This window comes from Bicyclus anynana, chromosome 14 (genome assembly GCF_947172395.1).
Source record: "Bicyclus anynana chromosome 14, ilBicAnyn1.1, whole genome shotgun sequence".
Classification (NCBI taxonomy): Eukaryota; Metazoa; Arthropoda; class Insecta; order Lepidoptera; family Nymphalidae; genus Bicyclus; species Bicyclus anynana.
This window is the reverse complement of record NC_069096.1, coordinates 8,185,000-8,200,726: the sequence shown is the minus strand read 5'-3', so window position 1 is coordinate 8,200,726 and position 15,727 is coordinate 8,185,000. Positions and strand designations below refer to the sequence as shown.

Below are 15,727 nucleotides of genomic sequence, written 5' to 3'. Positions count from 1 at the left end.
TATTACGAAGCAGAGCTATGCAGGGTAGGTACTTCATTTGCATTTGCCTTGGACTTAAATAGAAAGGATATCCGTTTGTATTGTGAGTTCCCAATCTATGTGCAGTTATTTTTTGCCTGTTACATAAGGTACGGATAAATAAATATTAAAAGCGGGCCAAGTGCATGCTATAGAAGTTTTTGGTAGTGCATAGAATGTACTCGTACTAGTAGGTCACACTAGTATACCACTTTCAAAAGTCCAAATGAAGTTATCTATACCCAATTTAATATTTTTCAAAACATTTAATGGATAACCTGCCTTATTACAGTAGAGACTAGAGTACCATATAAATCTACAATACTTGATACATATAAAGATACATCTACAATACATATAAATCTACAATACTTGATCATAAATAAATACTTACACTACAAACAACTGACGAGTGGCAACTGGCAACGGGATGACCCTCAAATTCACTAAAACAAACCAAAACAATCCGATTCGCTCGTTCGAACTTCGAAGACGCACCCAGCCGCACCCCATTTCCGGTCTGAATAGGGACTAGGGTAAGAGGTACGTTATTAACAAAAACAGAAGCAGATGTCTGTTCTGATTTATGGACGAGGTAATATATTTATTATGATGCAGGTGGTGTGCGAAATCACAATTTAATTGGCGACTTATTAAGCCATAAACTATTTAAAAGTATTGTGTATAGGTTCGCGGTATTCTCCCCTTTCGCTTGTATCCTGTACGATGATATGCTATGATCATGCTGTCACATTAACACTTCACTTTCCCCACAACCGAGAATTTCAAGCATTTACTCATCTGCCGGCAAAGTGCACGTAATTACAGGGGTTGTCCGAGCTCCCTCGGCAATGATGGAGAAAACTCCGAGACCCCTTGATAGATCGTCATTGATGGATCACTTTCTCGAAAATTGAACGAAAGTGTGTCGTGTGAAAAGGCCATTTTTATTATGGAATGTGCGGATAATTTTCAATCGTTGACTCGATTGCATATGCTTTCTTCTGATGCGATATAAGTATACATAAGTAAACCGTATGGATTTACATAGGTTCCTTCCTATCCCATACCTATACCTACCTACTTACCTGAAAGATTGATTGCTAGAAGATATTAATAGTTCAAAAAATGCTAAAAAGTACCTTGCTTAATTATTATTATAATTATCTTACCTATTATATCTTAACCACCCTTGACACATTATTATGATAAAATACGTAATATTTGAGGTAGGTCATTATACGCATAATATTATATGCATTATCGCAATTTAAGTAGGTACTTATGTGATTTTTTTTTCAAATAGGTAGGTACGATTTTATTAGTTTTATCTACTGTCCTCATAAACTGATTACGTAGGTTATGTAAAGGTTAGATAGGTACCTACTATTTATTCAATAATTTTTGTGGCAATTTATCTAAAAATAGCTTAAGTAAGCATGACAGAAACGAAACAATTCTAAATAGGTATATATATATGCAGCCATTTATTGAACGCATGCATGCAAGTTTCAAAATAAAATGAAATGAACGTACCTATAACCTATAAGTATAAACATAATGAAAATGACTTGCGAGACGAGGCAGGAAGGTTGGGGGGCGCTGGGAGCTCGCCCCTCCGCCCGCGCACCCCACACCACACCCGCGGCCCGCTCGCGGTGACGGCGACGGCTAGCCAGCTGCGCGTTTGTGTTGCTTGCTTGTGTTTTTCGGTTATCGTAGTGAGATTGACGCTTCGTTCTTTATTTTCTTTCGCCCAACAAGCGACAGAAACAAGTTTCTGTGCAATGTGCATGCGCGTGTGAAAAAAGCGTTCACAAATGCGATTGTGTAATGAACTCACTGAAAACATTCGGACTTTGAAAACCCGTGTCGCCGTTCGGTGTTGTTACTTGGATACCAGTGCCTTTTGTCTGAAGTGAATAAAACAAGAGTGGTGCTATTTCGGTACGTTCCTGTCAGGTTACGCGCCTGTGAACCCAGCAGTGATCAGTGATTGTTGTCGTGGCCGGTTTCCGTTGAGGAAACTTTCCAAACGTGCATAAAACAGTGGGTAATGCTTTCCTACCGAATGCGGGCTGCGCCTGCACGCATTCCATAGGGAAGCAAGTGCCGGCAATAAGCATTTTACGGTGAGTACGAACGATCAAGTTCATCGTACTTTGACCTAAAATAATTAAAGACCTGTGACCAATCACACCAACTATCGCTGTCAAACGGTAATTCCATTCAAGACGGCCTATTGAAAACAAATCTTATCATGCCCCTTCATTTCATTGTCATCAATTACAAAATTTTACTAACAAAATATTATTATGTTGAATTTTTAGAAATAAATGTCAAAAAACATTAATTTATTATGAGCAGAGTGCAATTAATCAAACATAAACATCCTCACTCATAGTGCACCCAAAATAACTTTGGAATTAATGTAAAATAAAAATCATTATTTTAATGCCAGTAGAGTTCTTTGTGAGCAGTTGTCCTAAGACAATTCTTGACAAATTCATTTTTGCCATGCCAGTCCACCATTACCTGTTTGTGATACCAAGTTTTGCACATTGCTGTGATCTTTGAAGATTATTTGTTATTATCTTCTGTTAAATATGATCTATATACCCATTCCCCTCTAACTAGTCAGGAAAGACTGCATTAAGAGTGAGTACAAGAATAGTCCAGCAGGGCTAGGATTGAACCTCCAACCCTCGGTGATGAGTCTGACCACTTTACTGTTGAGTAATTAAGGCTCTTTTGCCAGTCCATATGTTTTGACAGGCACAGGAGAGCACATAGTTTGTGTTGCGTTTGTGTTTGTGTTGCATTTTTAAGAGAATTTGTTTAAAAAAAAATACATTAAGTAAATAAGTGAAGCAGAATGTAACCTTCAACTGAAGGTCTGTTGCACATGTCATGAAGTCCCTCAACCATTTTGCTTAAATTATTGCTGATGATTGCACAATCTATACAATAAAATATGTAAAAAACAAAGTCCTCCACTGTGTCTGTCTATCTGTTAACAATAAATTCAAAGACCACTCAATATACTTAATTTATAGTGACAATTTTGATACATAATTTGTCAAGGTTTTGTGGTGGTTGTCAAATATATTGAAATATGAGGATAATTGTTGGAAGAGTCTGATAAGGCCAAGTAGCCTGGGAGCTTTCATTGAAAATATTGCCTAATCCCTTGGAGATATAACTTCAACAATGAATATAGGTCTACAAAAATGTCTAAGGTGGCATGATAATCTTTTAAAGGAAATTGTATAATAAATAGTTTATACTTATGATTAAGTACTTTAATGATGATCAATTGCTAATAATTAATTTATCTCCATAAAAAAATAGTCAAGTAGGACAATCAATCAATCAATCAATTTTTAAATAAACATGCTTAACAAATTTTCATATAAGTTACTTACCTATATAAAAACTTGTTATGTTTATTTTATGTTAAGTGTATTAATATTTAAATACACATTTTAAAAACAACCTTTAACCTAAGACAGACCTTTGTTGTTTTTGTTTCTGTAAAAAACACATTCTGTGTTTAAACACAATAATAAATTATAATGAATGTAGTTTCAATGAAATTTCTAGAATGTTGAATATTCTATTTGTAGATCAACACGTTTTTACACTTCACTGGAGAGCTGGACACTTGAAAGTGCTAAAAAACAACATGGATATCTTATGAATAAGTGAAAAATCTATCTTGATGTTCATTTGTTCACAATTCAAGTGGTGTAGTTTTTTAGGTCGCCACTTTGAGTTATTCTTATTCAAAAGGATGCATCTCTTAATAGGAGCTTGACTTATGAAACTTTTGAAATAAATACATTTTCACAGATCCCAAAGTATTTGATGCTGTTGTGTTTGGGTGAGTTATAAACCCAACCCAAGAGTATTTCTAATATTGGCAGTTTTGATATAATATAAGTAGATTAGATAACTGAAAAATAATTTCCTAGTTATGATTGAGTATGAGCTGTGATATGAACTCTGCCTCCGAATCCGGAGGGCGTAGGCATGCACCTCCAACTTTTCAGTTGTGTGCATTTTAAGAAATTAAATATCACATGTCTCAAACGGTGAAGGAAAACACTGTGAGTAAACCTGCACACCAGAGAATTTTCTTAATTATCTGTGTGTGTAAAGTCTGCTAATCCGACTGACTATTGGCCTAACCCCTCTCATTCTGAGAGGAGACTCCAGCTCAGCAGTGAGCCGAATATGGGTTGAATGATGAACATGGAGGTATTCCAGTGTCCGGTTGGTTACAGTATTAAATTCATTAGCTATCTGTAGCTATCAATATTTATTTATGTTTTTTCTCTCTCATTTATTTACTTGTTTGACATATTTTTTAATTTATAACAATGTTAATATAAAAATATACTTAATACAGAACACTATTAAAAATTTTTAAAAACTCCCGCTGTAGCACATTTGAGTGTCCAAGCAACCTGCAGTCAAGGTTATATGCAATCTCAAGCATCACTGCCTTTTGTTTCCGACTCTTGATCCAACAGTAAAAACTTCTTAAAAAGCTTCTTAAGATGTTAGTCAAAGCTTTTCACTATAAGTACATTGACTGAAACAACTATCCGAACAAATAATAGTTGACTCAACAGTTCCACATGGCAGTAATCTTATGTATATTTTTGTTTTTTAATATTGTCCGACCTACACCTATTCTCTTAACTCTATTGCTCTCTTAGATCAGTCATATTTCTATTCTATCATAAAATGAAAATCTTTGAAAGTCAAACAAACATTACAAGCTAAGAAATTAAACTTTTTAAACTGCTTGATATCTCAATATTGCAATATTGACCATTTATTATGAAAAAAATATTACTTACCCTCCAATGTTGAGTAATAAGTTGGATTGTCATTTAAGTGAAAAATAAATTAGCAGCTATAGTTATTACCCCATTTACATTTCTGTTTAACAACTCTGCTGTCATAAAGTAGCCATGATCTACATATATTTGTAATTTTAAATTTTAAGTATTTAACTAGATTACGCTGAGGAACTTCAAGGTGTTATGATTTATTATATTTTGTTATATAATTAAAGTAATTAATTCAATAATTGAATAATAAGATGAATACATTGAGTAATATTTATTTTAAAAAGGCTGGTAGGTATTTCTATTTTAGTCATGTATAGTTAAGTATGAAACACATGTAAAAGAGTATTTTTAATTGTATTTTGATAATACTCATATCATTTATGGTCATTTAATAATAACTATCCAGAACAGTACAAAAAAATAAACTTACAAACTTTACAACATCATTCAACATTTCATCAACATTTTTTTTTAATTTGGAGAGTATACTCACGAAGTCCACAATATTGTTCTCTGTTCTCCTTTCAATGAACTGCAAGACATGGCAATACCAGTACAGTAGATTTACATAAGTACTAGCAGACCTGGTTAAGCTTTTCCTTGACTTATGTGCACATCTTCCCTACCTTACCCCTACCAGCTGTTTATGAGGAGTTTGGTAACACACAGCAATGAGAATTTCATATTATTAGATTATAATATTGATACTGGACTGGATTAACAAGATGAGTACAGTAGTCTATAATGTTTCTAATGTGCACCTGAGCCACAGTAAATTCTGTGCCTGAGCTAAAGATACTGCCATTATTCTTAACTTAGACTTTTCATTCTCTCTTCTCTGGTGTTATTATACAAAAAAAAAATTTGGGAATACAGTATCTATATAAAAGACTGAAGTATAGCTTATACAATGTATTCAAAGTGACTAAAATGACAAAAAATATTTATGTATAGGTACTCTAATACTAGTATAATACTAGTATAATAATTTACTCTAATACTAGTATAATATAATAATATTATAAAGAGGTAAAGTTTGTGATGATATAAGGGTTAATCTCTAGATCTACTGAACCAATTTTGAAAATTCTTTTACCACTAGAGAGCCATGTTATTTGTGAGTGCCATTGGCTATATTTAGGAACGGGAACTACGCGGGTGAAACTGGCGTTGGCTAGTGGATGATAAAATGAAATCTTGACATAAAAGTCATCATTTGTGACTTGACTCGAGGTTGTGGTTTTGCAAAATATTAATTTGTGTTGTTTGACAGGGAGGCGAGCGGGGCGGGTGGCGGGGCCGGCAGCGGCGGGCTGCTGGCCATGAACGCCACCCAGGTGCAGTGCGAGCCCCACGACTCGGTCGTGCTCATCAAATGTGAGTCACTCTTCAACACTACACTTACTTAAGAAGCCTTTATCGAAGCGAGTAGTGTTTGAGGCTTAGCATAGAAAAAAGACTTGTGTATAGCTTCAATCAATCAATCAATCGATCAATCAATTTATTGATATTGTATTGGTGGTCGTTCAATCAATCAATTTTTTGATATTGGTAGAGGTAATTGTATCTTGCCAATTTATCATGCAAATTATTTATTAAGTATTTAATGATTCAAATGACGATTTCACCATTTAAAAATTATAATAGCAAAAGATTAAACATGTGACAAAAAAAAATAATATTGTATATGTACTTACCTAACCTATATAAAAGAAAAAATGAAAATATGTATGAAAATAACAATAATATCAACTTGAATATTCATTTACACTGTAGAATGCCTGATGAGTTAGGTATTTATAGAAATTATTTTTAAAGCAATTTATATTCTTTTCTTTCCTAATTTCTTTTGGTAACTTATTGTATATTCTTAGCTTGGCAAGTTCGTTTATGACACTTCCATGATATGCGGGTGACGGGGTGAAAGAACGTGGGAGTGTTACGAACGAATTTGCCAAGCTATAGTTATCATTATCATCATTAACAACCGTTGGACGTCCACTGCTGGATATAGGTCTCTTGCATGTACATCCAAACAAAACTGTCTCAAACCGCCAGTATCGAGCGGCTCCCTGCAATCTGCTTGATGTCCTCGGTCCATCTAGTGGGGGGTCACCATCACTGCGCTTCTCGGTGCTGGGTCGCGATTCCAGCACCCTGACACCCCTATGTCCATCGTCTCTTTGAAATATGTACCCCGCTCATTACCACTTCAGCTTTGCCATTCGCTAAGCGATATCTGTGACTGACAGTACAAGTATCTAGTTTTTATTACCAACTTGATAATATTTTCCTAGAAGATATTATGAGTACTTGGCAACAATAATAGGTATATAATTCTTGGAAATGTGAATACGAGCTCATACGAGGAATTGTAAATAATCTAGTTTCTCTAAAGAGATATGACTTACTTAATAATATTTTTTTAAAAGTCGATTTATTTTGGGTCCCAGAATAAAAGGTTTTTATGAAACTAAATAATTTCGCTCATTGCCGTACTTAATATTTTCATAAAGCAAATATTTTAAAAGTGCAATAGATCTGGAGATTGTTCAATCATGCTTCCATCCATAGTACTTAATATTATAAATGCAATGTAAGTGTCTCTCTATGTGTTACCTTTTCACGGCTAAATCACTAAACCGATTTGGATGAAATTTGGTATAGAGATAAATTGTACATTGGACCAGAACATAGGCTATTTTTTATCCCAGAAAAACTGGCGATTGCCTCGGGATTTGTAAAAAACTGAATATACTGAACGGAGTCCCGTGACTACGCTAGTTATTCATGTTTATTACAGAAATAGCCCACGATCTCTCGAGCATTTTTACAATTGATTACTTACTATCAAGTTAAATACATTTTTAAACGAGATAATCTCGTTCCGACGCTTAAAAATTTTTATTTACCTGGTAGCCCATTTAGCCAGAATCAAGAATTTTCTTAAATAAAAAAGTTGAGCGTCTCATGAAGATATAGCTAGTCATGGAAAAGTAACATGATAATAATTAATTCTAAAAATGTTCCACGGATCTAATAAAATTACTTGATATTCAAACAACTGACACGTCATGTAAGACTCTGTTTCGCTTTAACCATGTGGGTGATCAAAAGCTTAATTAAGCTCTTATTGGCTGCGTAATCTAATTATACCTGGAACGAAGTTACGAGAATTATGAAGTAACAGATGTCGACGACCGAGAAATCTTTGACTGAACGAAAATAAGACCTAACGAAAGCGTCAGAATGCGAAGTACGAGAATTGCGAGAGAATTTTGTGATGGTCAGCAGTGTACACAAGGTTTATAACTAGAGTAGGCACTAACACCCGACTGCTCAGAGTTTGCGTTTCTGACAGGTCGTGAGCGAATGGGACAAACATATTCAATTACTCATCTCATAACTCATCTCAGAGACACAATAACGAGACACTGTAAATTGTTCGCCTCAGGTTCGACGCGCTAGTGACATAATATCTCTATTAAAAAACATGGTTGGATTCTGACTGGTAGGAGCATAGACTTAGGAATGCGGGGATGAAATACAGCCTATGTTACTCGCTGATAACGGAACTTTCTATTGTTGTAAGAATTTAAAATCGGCCCAGTAGTTTGAGCCTATTCGCTAATCAATCAAGTAACCAAAAAAATCTTTCTTCTTTCTAATAGTTATTATCTAGATCAAAGGTCTGCCCCTGTAGCCAAATGGCTCGTCTTTCTACGATCGCAAACGCTTCGAAAACTAGAAAAATTTATGTGAATGACACTTGCTATCGACAGGTCACGTAATCAAGATCTGTCATTTCCATACATTTTTTAGATTTCGAAGCGTTTGCGATCGTTGAAAGAGAATCAACGTGAGTCAGACCAAAACTAATCATGCGCAGCTGAAACGCTATTATCAGATCGATTTGTTTTTCTCGTATTATACTTATTAATTATTCATGGAACCAATTAAATACTATCGCAATCTATAAAGATAGATTAATGAGACAAATCCTACGCACTGCCCACGACACTCCAATTTTAAGCTTAATCGCTGATAGGGCTTAGAAATTTAGGTCGTACGCAAGGTTAACCTGTTAGTGGTTACAATATTATCTAATTTAATGAAATGTATTGCGTTATAAGGTGCCTGTAATAGAACCTGCTTGGAGAATTTGACTTGGGGTGGGCTGGTGTAATATTGTACACTGTGACAATGTGGAAAATACTTTCATTGTGTATTGCGGACTGCTAGCGGAAAATTTACAGATTTATTGTATTTTTTCGTGTATGTTCGCGGATAACTTCGTCGTTTATGAACCGATTCTGATGATTCTTTTTTTATTAGTAAAGACATATTTCAAGCCGGAATTCCGTGTTAATTAAAGCCGTTTCTGAAAGACCCAAAATTCAAAATTCATTTATTACAAGTAGGCTCATTTTACAAGCAGTTATGAAACGTCAGTTGAATATTTGTAAAGATTCTACCACCGGTTCGGAATTCAGGAAAGTTTTGATAATTCTAAGGATGTGTGAGAATCGCCTTGAATTAATACATCACTGTCTTGGCATCGCCTTTAAAAACTGATCAGAAGGTAGCACATACGGTGTTAGTGTTCAAGTTTAGTAGAAACATTTTTTTAATTTTGAAGTCGGTTGAATATTTTTTATTAAAATTTTGTTCGATATTATTCGATAACTAAAAAAATTTAATTAATTAAATTTTATTTAACTACAAGCGGACGCCCGCGACTTCGACCGCTTGGAATTTAGATTTTTCACAAATCCCGCGGGAACCATGGATTTTTCCGGGATGAAAAGTTAATCCAGAGTAAAATCTATTTCGATTCCAAATTTCAGCCAAATCGCTTCAGTAACCGCAACGCAAAGGAGGAACAAACATACACACATACACACAAACTTTCGCCTTTATAATATTAGTGTGATTTGATGGTCACAGTCAAGGTTGAACACTTGTATAAAGTGCATTGTAATGACAAAACAACTCTTTCGAGCTTTTAAGTTTGATCATTAGATGTATTTAACGGTATAACTATTTACGAGATGAACTTGTAACTGTAGTTAATAAAAATTAAGCTGCCACATGTAGTAAAATAACATGTGAGAGCAAATGTTTTACACATAAAATCACCCCACTAAATAACAAACTACCGACGAAGCGCACCGCAGACGTGTGTGTACATATAAATGTGTTTCTCTTATTATATTTATAGAATTAACTCCATTTGCTTCGTCGGCGACCATTTGTTGACGAGGCTAGATCGTTGAAATTAGCTACCGTTAATAATACAATGTAATAACTATTGTAATCTTACGTTTTTAATGATGAAAAACGAGTATTTAACTTAATACTTGACTTGACCCAGTGGACTTTGTGCCACCTGTCTCCTGAAATTGCAAATTCCACACAAAATGACCAGATGTTTTTTTTTTAAATTTTACAGCATGTTTAAGTATTTTCTTTTCACTTTGTTAGTCAAAAAGAATGAAATAAGTATTCTTCCTTGCTATTTTTTTTTAAATATTTGATTTGATTTTATTGTTATGTCTACATCTTATATGTGGATCCGATTTTGAAAATTCTTTTCCCAATAGAAACCTACATCTTTTTTTTTAAATAATGGTTGCTACGTCTTTTTAAATATGACCAATATTCCATTCACCTCCAGTTAGTCGGGAAATTCTGTGTTAGAAGTGGGTACGACAATAGACCAACGGGGCGGGGATCGATCCACCACCCCTCGATGATGAGTCCGAACGCTCTTACCGTTGAGCTATTGAGGCTACAATCTGCACATATTAACTGTAATTATGTTATAGGTAGGCCATGTTTTTAATTCCATGTTCCAAATAAAACTATTATCTATTATTATTACGGTTTAGCTTTAGCTATTCTAACAAATCAATACTCGTATGTGGAAGAAAATAAACAATATGTAATTGTTGCTTCACGTACAAAATGTGGGTTACATACACTCGTCAAGTGATTGTTTAAACAAATTGATGTTTAACCAGTAATACAGTTGGCAGTTGGTTATTAACTTCTTAGTCAGAAGCATGTTGCCGATAATAATTTAGCAACAAATACCTCACTTTAATATCATTGGTCAGTGCAGCGAATATTGTGATCATAGTCCGAGAGCTGGTTGACATTTTTGTGGTAATTATTTGAGGCAAAATGAAAACTTGTACTGTACGTCTCCTATACCCTTGACACAAAATGGAGACCTGGCTGAAGAGTACTCTCACTTTTATATTTTTGTAAAAAAATAAAATAAAAGTGAACCTTTTAAACAATTTTTTTTGCAAAAAAATATCCTGTGATTTGGTTCACCTTTAAATAGAATATATATTTAGATATTAAAAGTTAATTAAGTCAGAATAGTTAGGCGGGTCTTAGAGACTTCGCCAGATGCTTGCAAAACAATTTTGGAAAAAAGCCCCACTACTCCCCTAGCCTCCAATTTAAGAAATTAAATATTACGTGTCTTAAACGGTGAAAACGTCCGACGTCCAACGTGGTGGACTATTAGCCTAATCCCTGTCATTCTGAGAGGAGACTCGAGCACAGTAGTGAGCCGTATATGGGTTGATAACGAGCCCCCAGCCAGGCTCCAGTTTTGTGTTAGGGACTAAAGCAGTTTAAGAGAGGTACACGACAAGTTTTCAACTTGCCTCAAATGCTACCAAAAAAATATCTACCAGCTCTCGGAATATCGTAGTTAGATGCCATTTTGTCTTCACTGCGATGCAATTCACAGAAATACTCGCTGCTCTACGTACTATTGTGTTTATATTCGTCCTCGAAAGTTCCCCCGTTGCGGCCCGCTCTCAATTGATGCGGGAGGCGAGTGTTCACAATTAACATCGTGAACTTAATAAATTGTACGAACGAGTGTTTGCCGTTTGATGATTTTTTCCTCAGTTAGTTGGTAGACTCACCAATTGTCATAGTTAGCGACAATTATTATGCAAATCCGGCTTAGTTCTAAACGGTTTGTGCAGTGCGTTGCACGCTGCGAACGATGCATTGCCCAATAAGTTACAGTGATGTGAGAGGACCGTATTGTCGTTGTGATTGTGCCAGTACAGTTTCGCGATGCAGTTTACGTTGGTCATTGTTGTGAATAGAGTTAAGTTATGTCCGGTTATCGAGGAACCGCTCAAACAAATCGGTATGTAATGTTTTTTTTTTTTTTCACTTTCATCATTAACAGCGAAAAACGGCAGTTATCTATAAATTGTATTAGAACTATTACGTATAAATAAATTGAGATTTTAAGGCTTTTTAATCAAATTGTGTAATTTAGATAAGATGAACGAATTTTTCATGGCAATTTTGATATTTGACACTCCACAGAGATATTGAAATAGCAGACGTTCAAATTTAGTGTCTCATCTATGCAGGGCCCTTACCACAAGCTTTCGTAGCTATTCCATTGTTTCGACATTTCGATATGATATATAGAACTTAGAATGATATTATTTTTCGCTTTTTGGTTTAGTCAGTACTTATGTTTTGTGTTATTGATATCGGTAATTTTTTTTAATTTTTTTTTTATTTACTCAATATATTATTATTCATACTGAGGTAACATTACTTACGCCCTTAAATAAGATGGACAGATATCATGCCCAGTGTATATGACCTCTGCCGCCGATTCCGGAGGGCGTAGGTTCGAATCCGGTCCGAATCCGGAATTTAAGAAATTAAATATCTCAAAGGAAAAACATCATGAGGAAACCTGCATACCTGAGAATTTTCTTAATTCTCTACGTGTGTGAAGTCTGCCATGGGTCGATAATGATAATGATGATGACTTTTAGCGTTATCTAATTTTTATCTAAATGTTGGTGTCTTCTAAGTATCTTTTAATTTTTGTTAAGTATATTGTGCTTACCTAAAATATATTTTAGTGATAAAAGGTGAAGCCGACAGAAAATTTGATAAAAGCCTAATTTTTATTTGTCTGACGTGTCGTGTCGTGACCGATTCTGATCTGTATCAGATCAGAATCGGTATATGGTAACGTTTACACTTATGTGTTGTGACATGTCGTGATGGCTTCTAATGTGCCGCATACAAAATGTATGATACCCATTCTGTTCTGATGAGTCACGACACGACACGACACGTCAGACAAATATAAATCCGGCTTAACTGTGACCGCTAACGATTACAATTATACACCAACTGTCAATTTAACATAATCGGCGAATTATTTGAATCGATTCAGTATTCATGAATGAAGATACACAATTCGATTTAACTTGTTAATGAATTAACGAGGAACAGGTAAACTATGAGTCAACTCATTAATTCATTCATAAATTTCCTACTAGAGTAGGTATAATAAAGCGATAACATGCGCGGTCCATGACATTCAGTTTGCTATTATGAATTAATGTAACGGCATTTACAAATTAAACATTCGACTTAATTTTATTACTATTCCAATGTTATTTTGGTTTTTAGTGATATAAAATGTGTTATCATGAATATGTAACGAGAAGGAAAATGCATTTTTTCGTTACTTCCTTAATAAACGCTGTCATATTACAGTTCCACTTCGGGGCTAAACAACCATTTCAGCCTCTAGGGGCTAAAGTAATTTTTTTTTAATTCTTGACTGTTACGAGTACTAGCTTACTATACTAAAACGAATAAGGTGTAATTCGTAAAGTTAAAACATACTAAAATAATGTTCCGTACAAAACTAAGAAGGTTTTATTCGTAAATAGAATCATCATGGGGACTTAAGTAAGGTCCTGATTCTTTGTTAAAAGTTTGAAATTGGGACTACTTAAATGGTGAGTGGCTAGCATAACATTTTATTCCTTTTCTCTTTGGGATAACTATTGCGAAACATACCTATTTGAAATTCAACAGACCCTAAGCTGTTTATAATTTGAATATCTAAACAATATCGATGTAATCTAGCACTGTAATCGCGAGTAATTCAGCGACTGACCTTTTTAAACATCTGAATAAATATTAAATTAGTTAACTATCGACCCATTGACCTCACCCACTTGTTGTGAATTGAATACATACAATTTGGACTGCTAGTTGTTGGGTTTAGATTTTGTTTTGTGGTATTGTATGTAGTGCTACAGCAAGATTAAGGGCCAGTTACACCATCTTTTGATAAGTTCGCAAGTTTTGTATTCGACAAGTGACAAAGTGACAAAACTTACGTTTAGACTAACCGATAGTTATCAGAAGGCGGTGGAACCGGCTCTAAATAAGTATTTAGAGTACAGGTTACACCAATTTATTTAGTTTAATACCCTCGTCTCCGGCGTATACTACAAAAAGAAACGCTGAATATGTATTTTTTACGATTTGGATAATGACCGCAGACACAAGACAGACCACAGCACCCCGGAAAATACAAAGTCCATTCTTCGTCATCATACCAGCCGATGGACGTTTACTGCAGGACGTTTACTACAGGATCTAGGTTTTTTTAGGGACTGTCAAACAAATCCCTGTGACCAACACTGCGCTTTCTAGTGCGGGGTCGCCATTTCAGCACTTTGGGACCCTAACGTCCATCGGCTCTTCGACATAATATCTGCTCCACCCAATGCCACTTCAGCTTCGCGACTCGTTGAGTTATGTCCGTGACATTGGTTCTTCTACGGATCTCCTCATATCTGATTTGATCACGCAGATCCATTCCAGTCCATTCTTACGTCACCGAAACTTGAATTCCAACTAGGGTTACAGTGATGACACAACTGAATACAGATCTCCCTTTGTCCACAAAATCCATAGTTCCCAATGTTCCTAGCAGTAGTCTAAGCCGAGGACTGAGTCTGACAGACTACGTTCTTCTAGTCCTCGGAGTCGACCTAGATGAGCTTTTACGCTCGCCTAAACCCCTAAGTGTTTTTTTTTCATTATTCTATTCTTTACAAGCTAGCCCTTGGTTACAATATCATCTGATGGTAAATGATGATGCAATCTACGATGGAAGCGGGCTAACTTGTTAAGAGGAAGATCATAATCTACACCCCTTTCAGTTTCTACACGACATCGTACCGGAACGCTAAATCGCTTGGCGGTACGCCTTTGCCGGTAGGGTGGTAATTAGCCACGGCCGAAGCCTCTCACCAGCCATTTAGGTTTAGGCTGCTGCTGTTGTAGTCCCATTTATAACTTATATATTATATAAAAATTATGCACTTGAACAGAGAAGTAATAATAAATTTAGTGTGAATTAACGATGGGAATGTAGGTCTACTTGAATTTCATCTTGTCTTCTTAAATTTTCACGTACAGGAGTGCAAAATTAATTAATGAAGAAGAAGAAGAAGAAGAAGAAATACTTTATTGCACACAAAAATACAATTATAAATTGAAACATTAAAAACATAAATTAAACTTAGCATGCAAAGGCGGCCTTATTACTATAAGTAATCTCTACCAGGCAACCCCTGACGAGAGAACTTGCAAAGAAAGAGCGGGAAGGTGCAATACATTATATGTAATTATATATATAAATAATTAAAAATATATATATAAATATAATATAATATATACGTAAATATAATATTAAAATTTACATATGATTTAATGATTCAATTTCTTGGATTATATTTTCTGGGAATATACCTGTAGTTTAGTAATTGTGGTTAGGCTATGATGCGGCGTTTAAACGAAACCAGTGACACTTAACACTTTTGACGTCAGTGTGTAACTTTATATTAACAATACATGTTTTTTGTTTGTTGTAAGTCCATGTTTGTTATTGGTTATTCCAATAAACATGTCTAGGAGTCGGTAAATTAACATCTAGGTTATAAAATCGTACAGTATCTTCCTACTTCCTA

The 15,727-nt window shown here is 35.0% G+C and overlaps 1 protein-coding gene across 1 annotated transcript in view; it reads left to right on the top strand.

Moving 5' to 3' along the window:
- Positions 1-1,660: 1,660 nt before the first annotated feature.
- The window catches only part of LOC112044435 (rho guanine nucleotide exchange factor 10), a 68,918-nt gene continuing 54,851 nt past the window's right edge, over positions 1,661-15,727 (top strand). The window contains exons 1-2 of the mRNA XM_052885494.1: positions 1,661-2,150; positions 6,154-6,257. Coding sequence (XP_052741454.1) covers positions 6,203-6,257 — 55 coding nt within the window. The 5' untranslated portion in view covers positions 1,661-2,150; positions 6,154-6,202. The remainder of the gene's footprint in view (positions 2,151-6,153; positions 6,258-15,727) is intronic.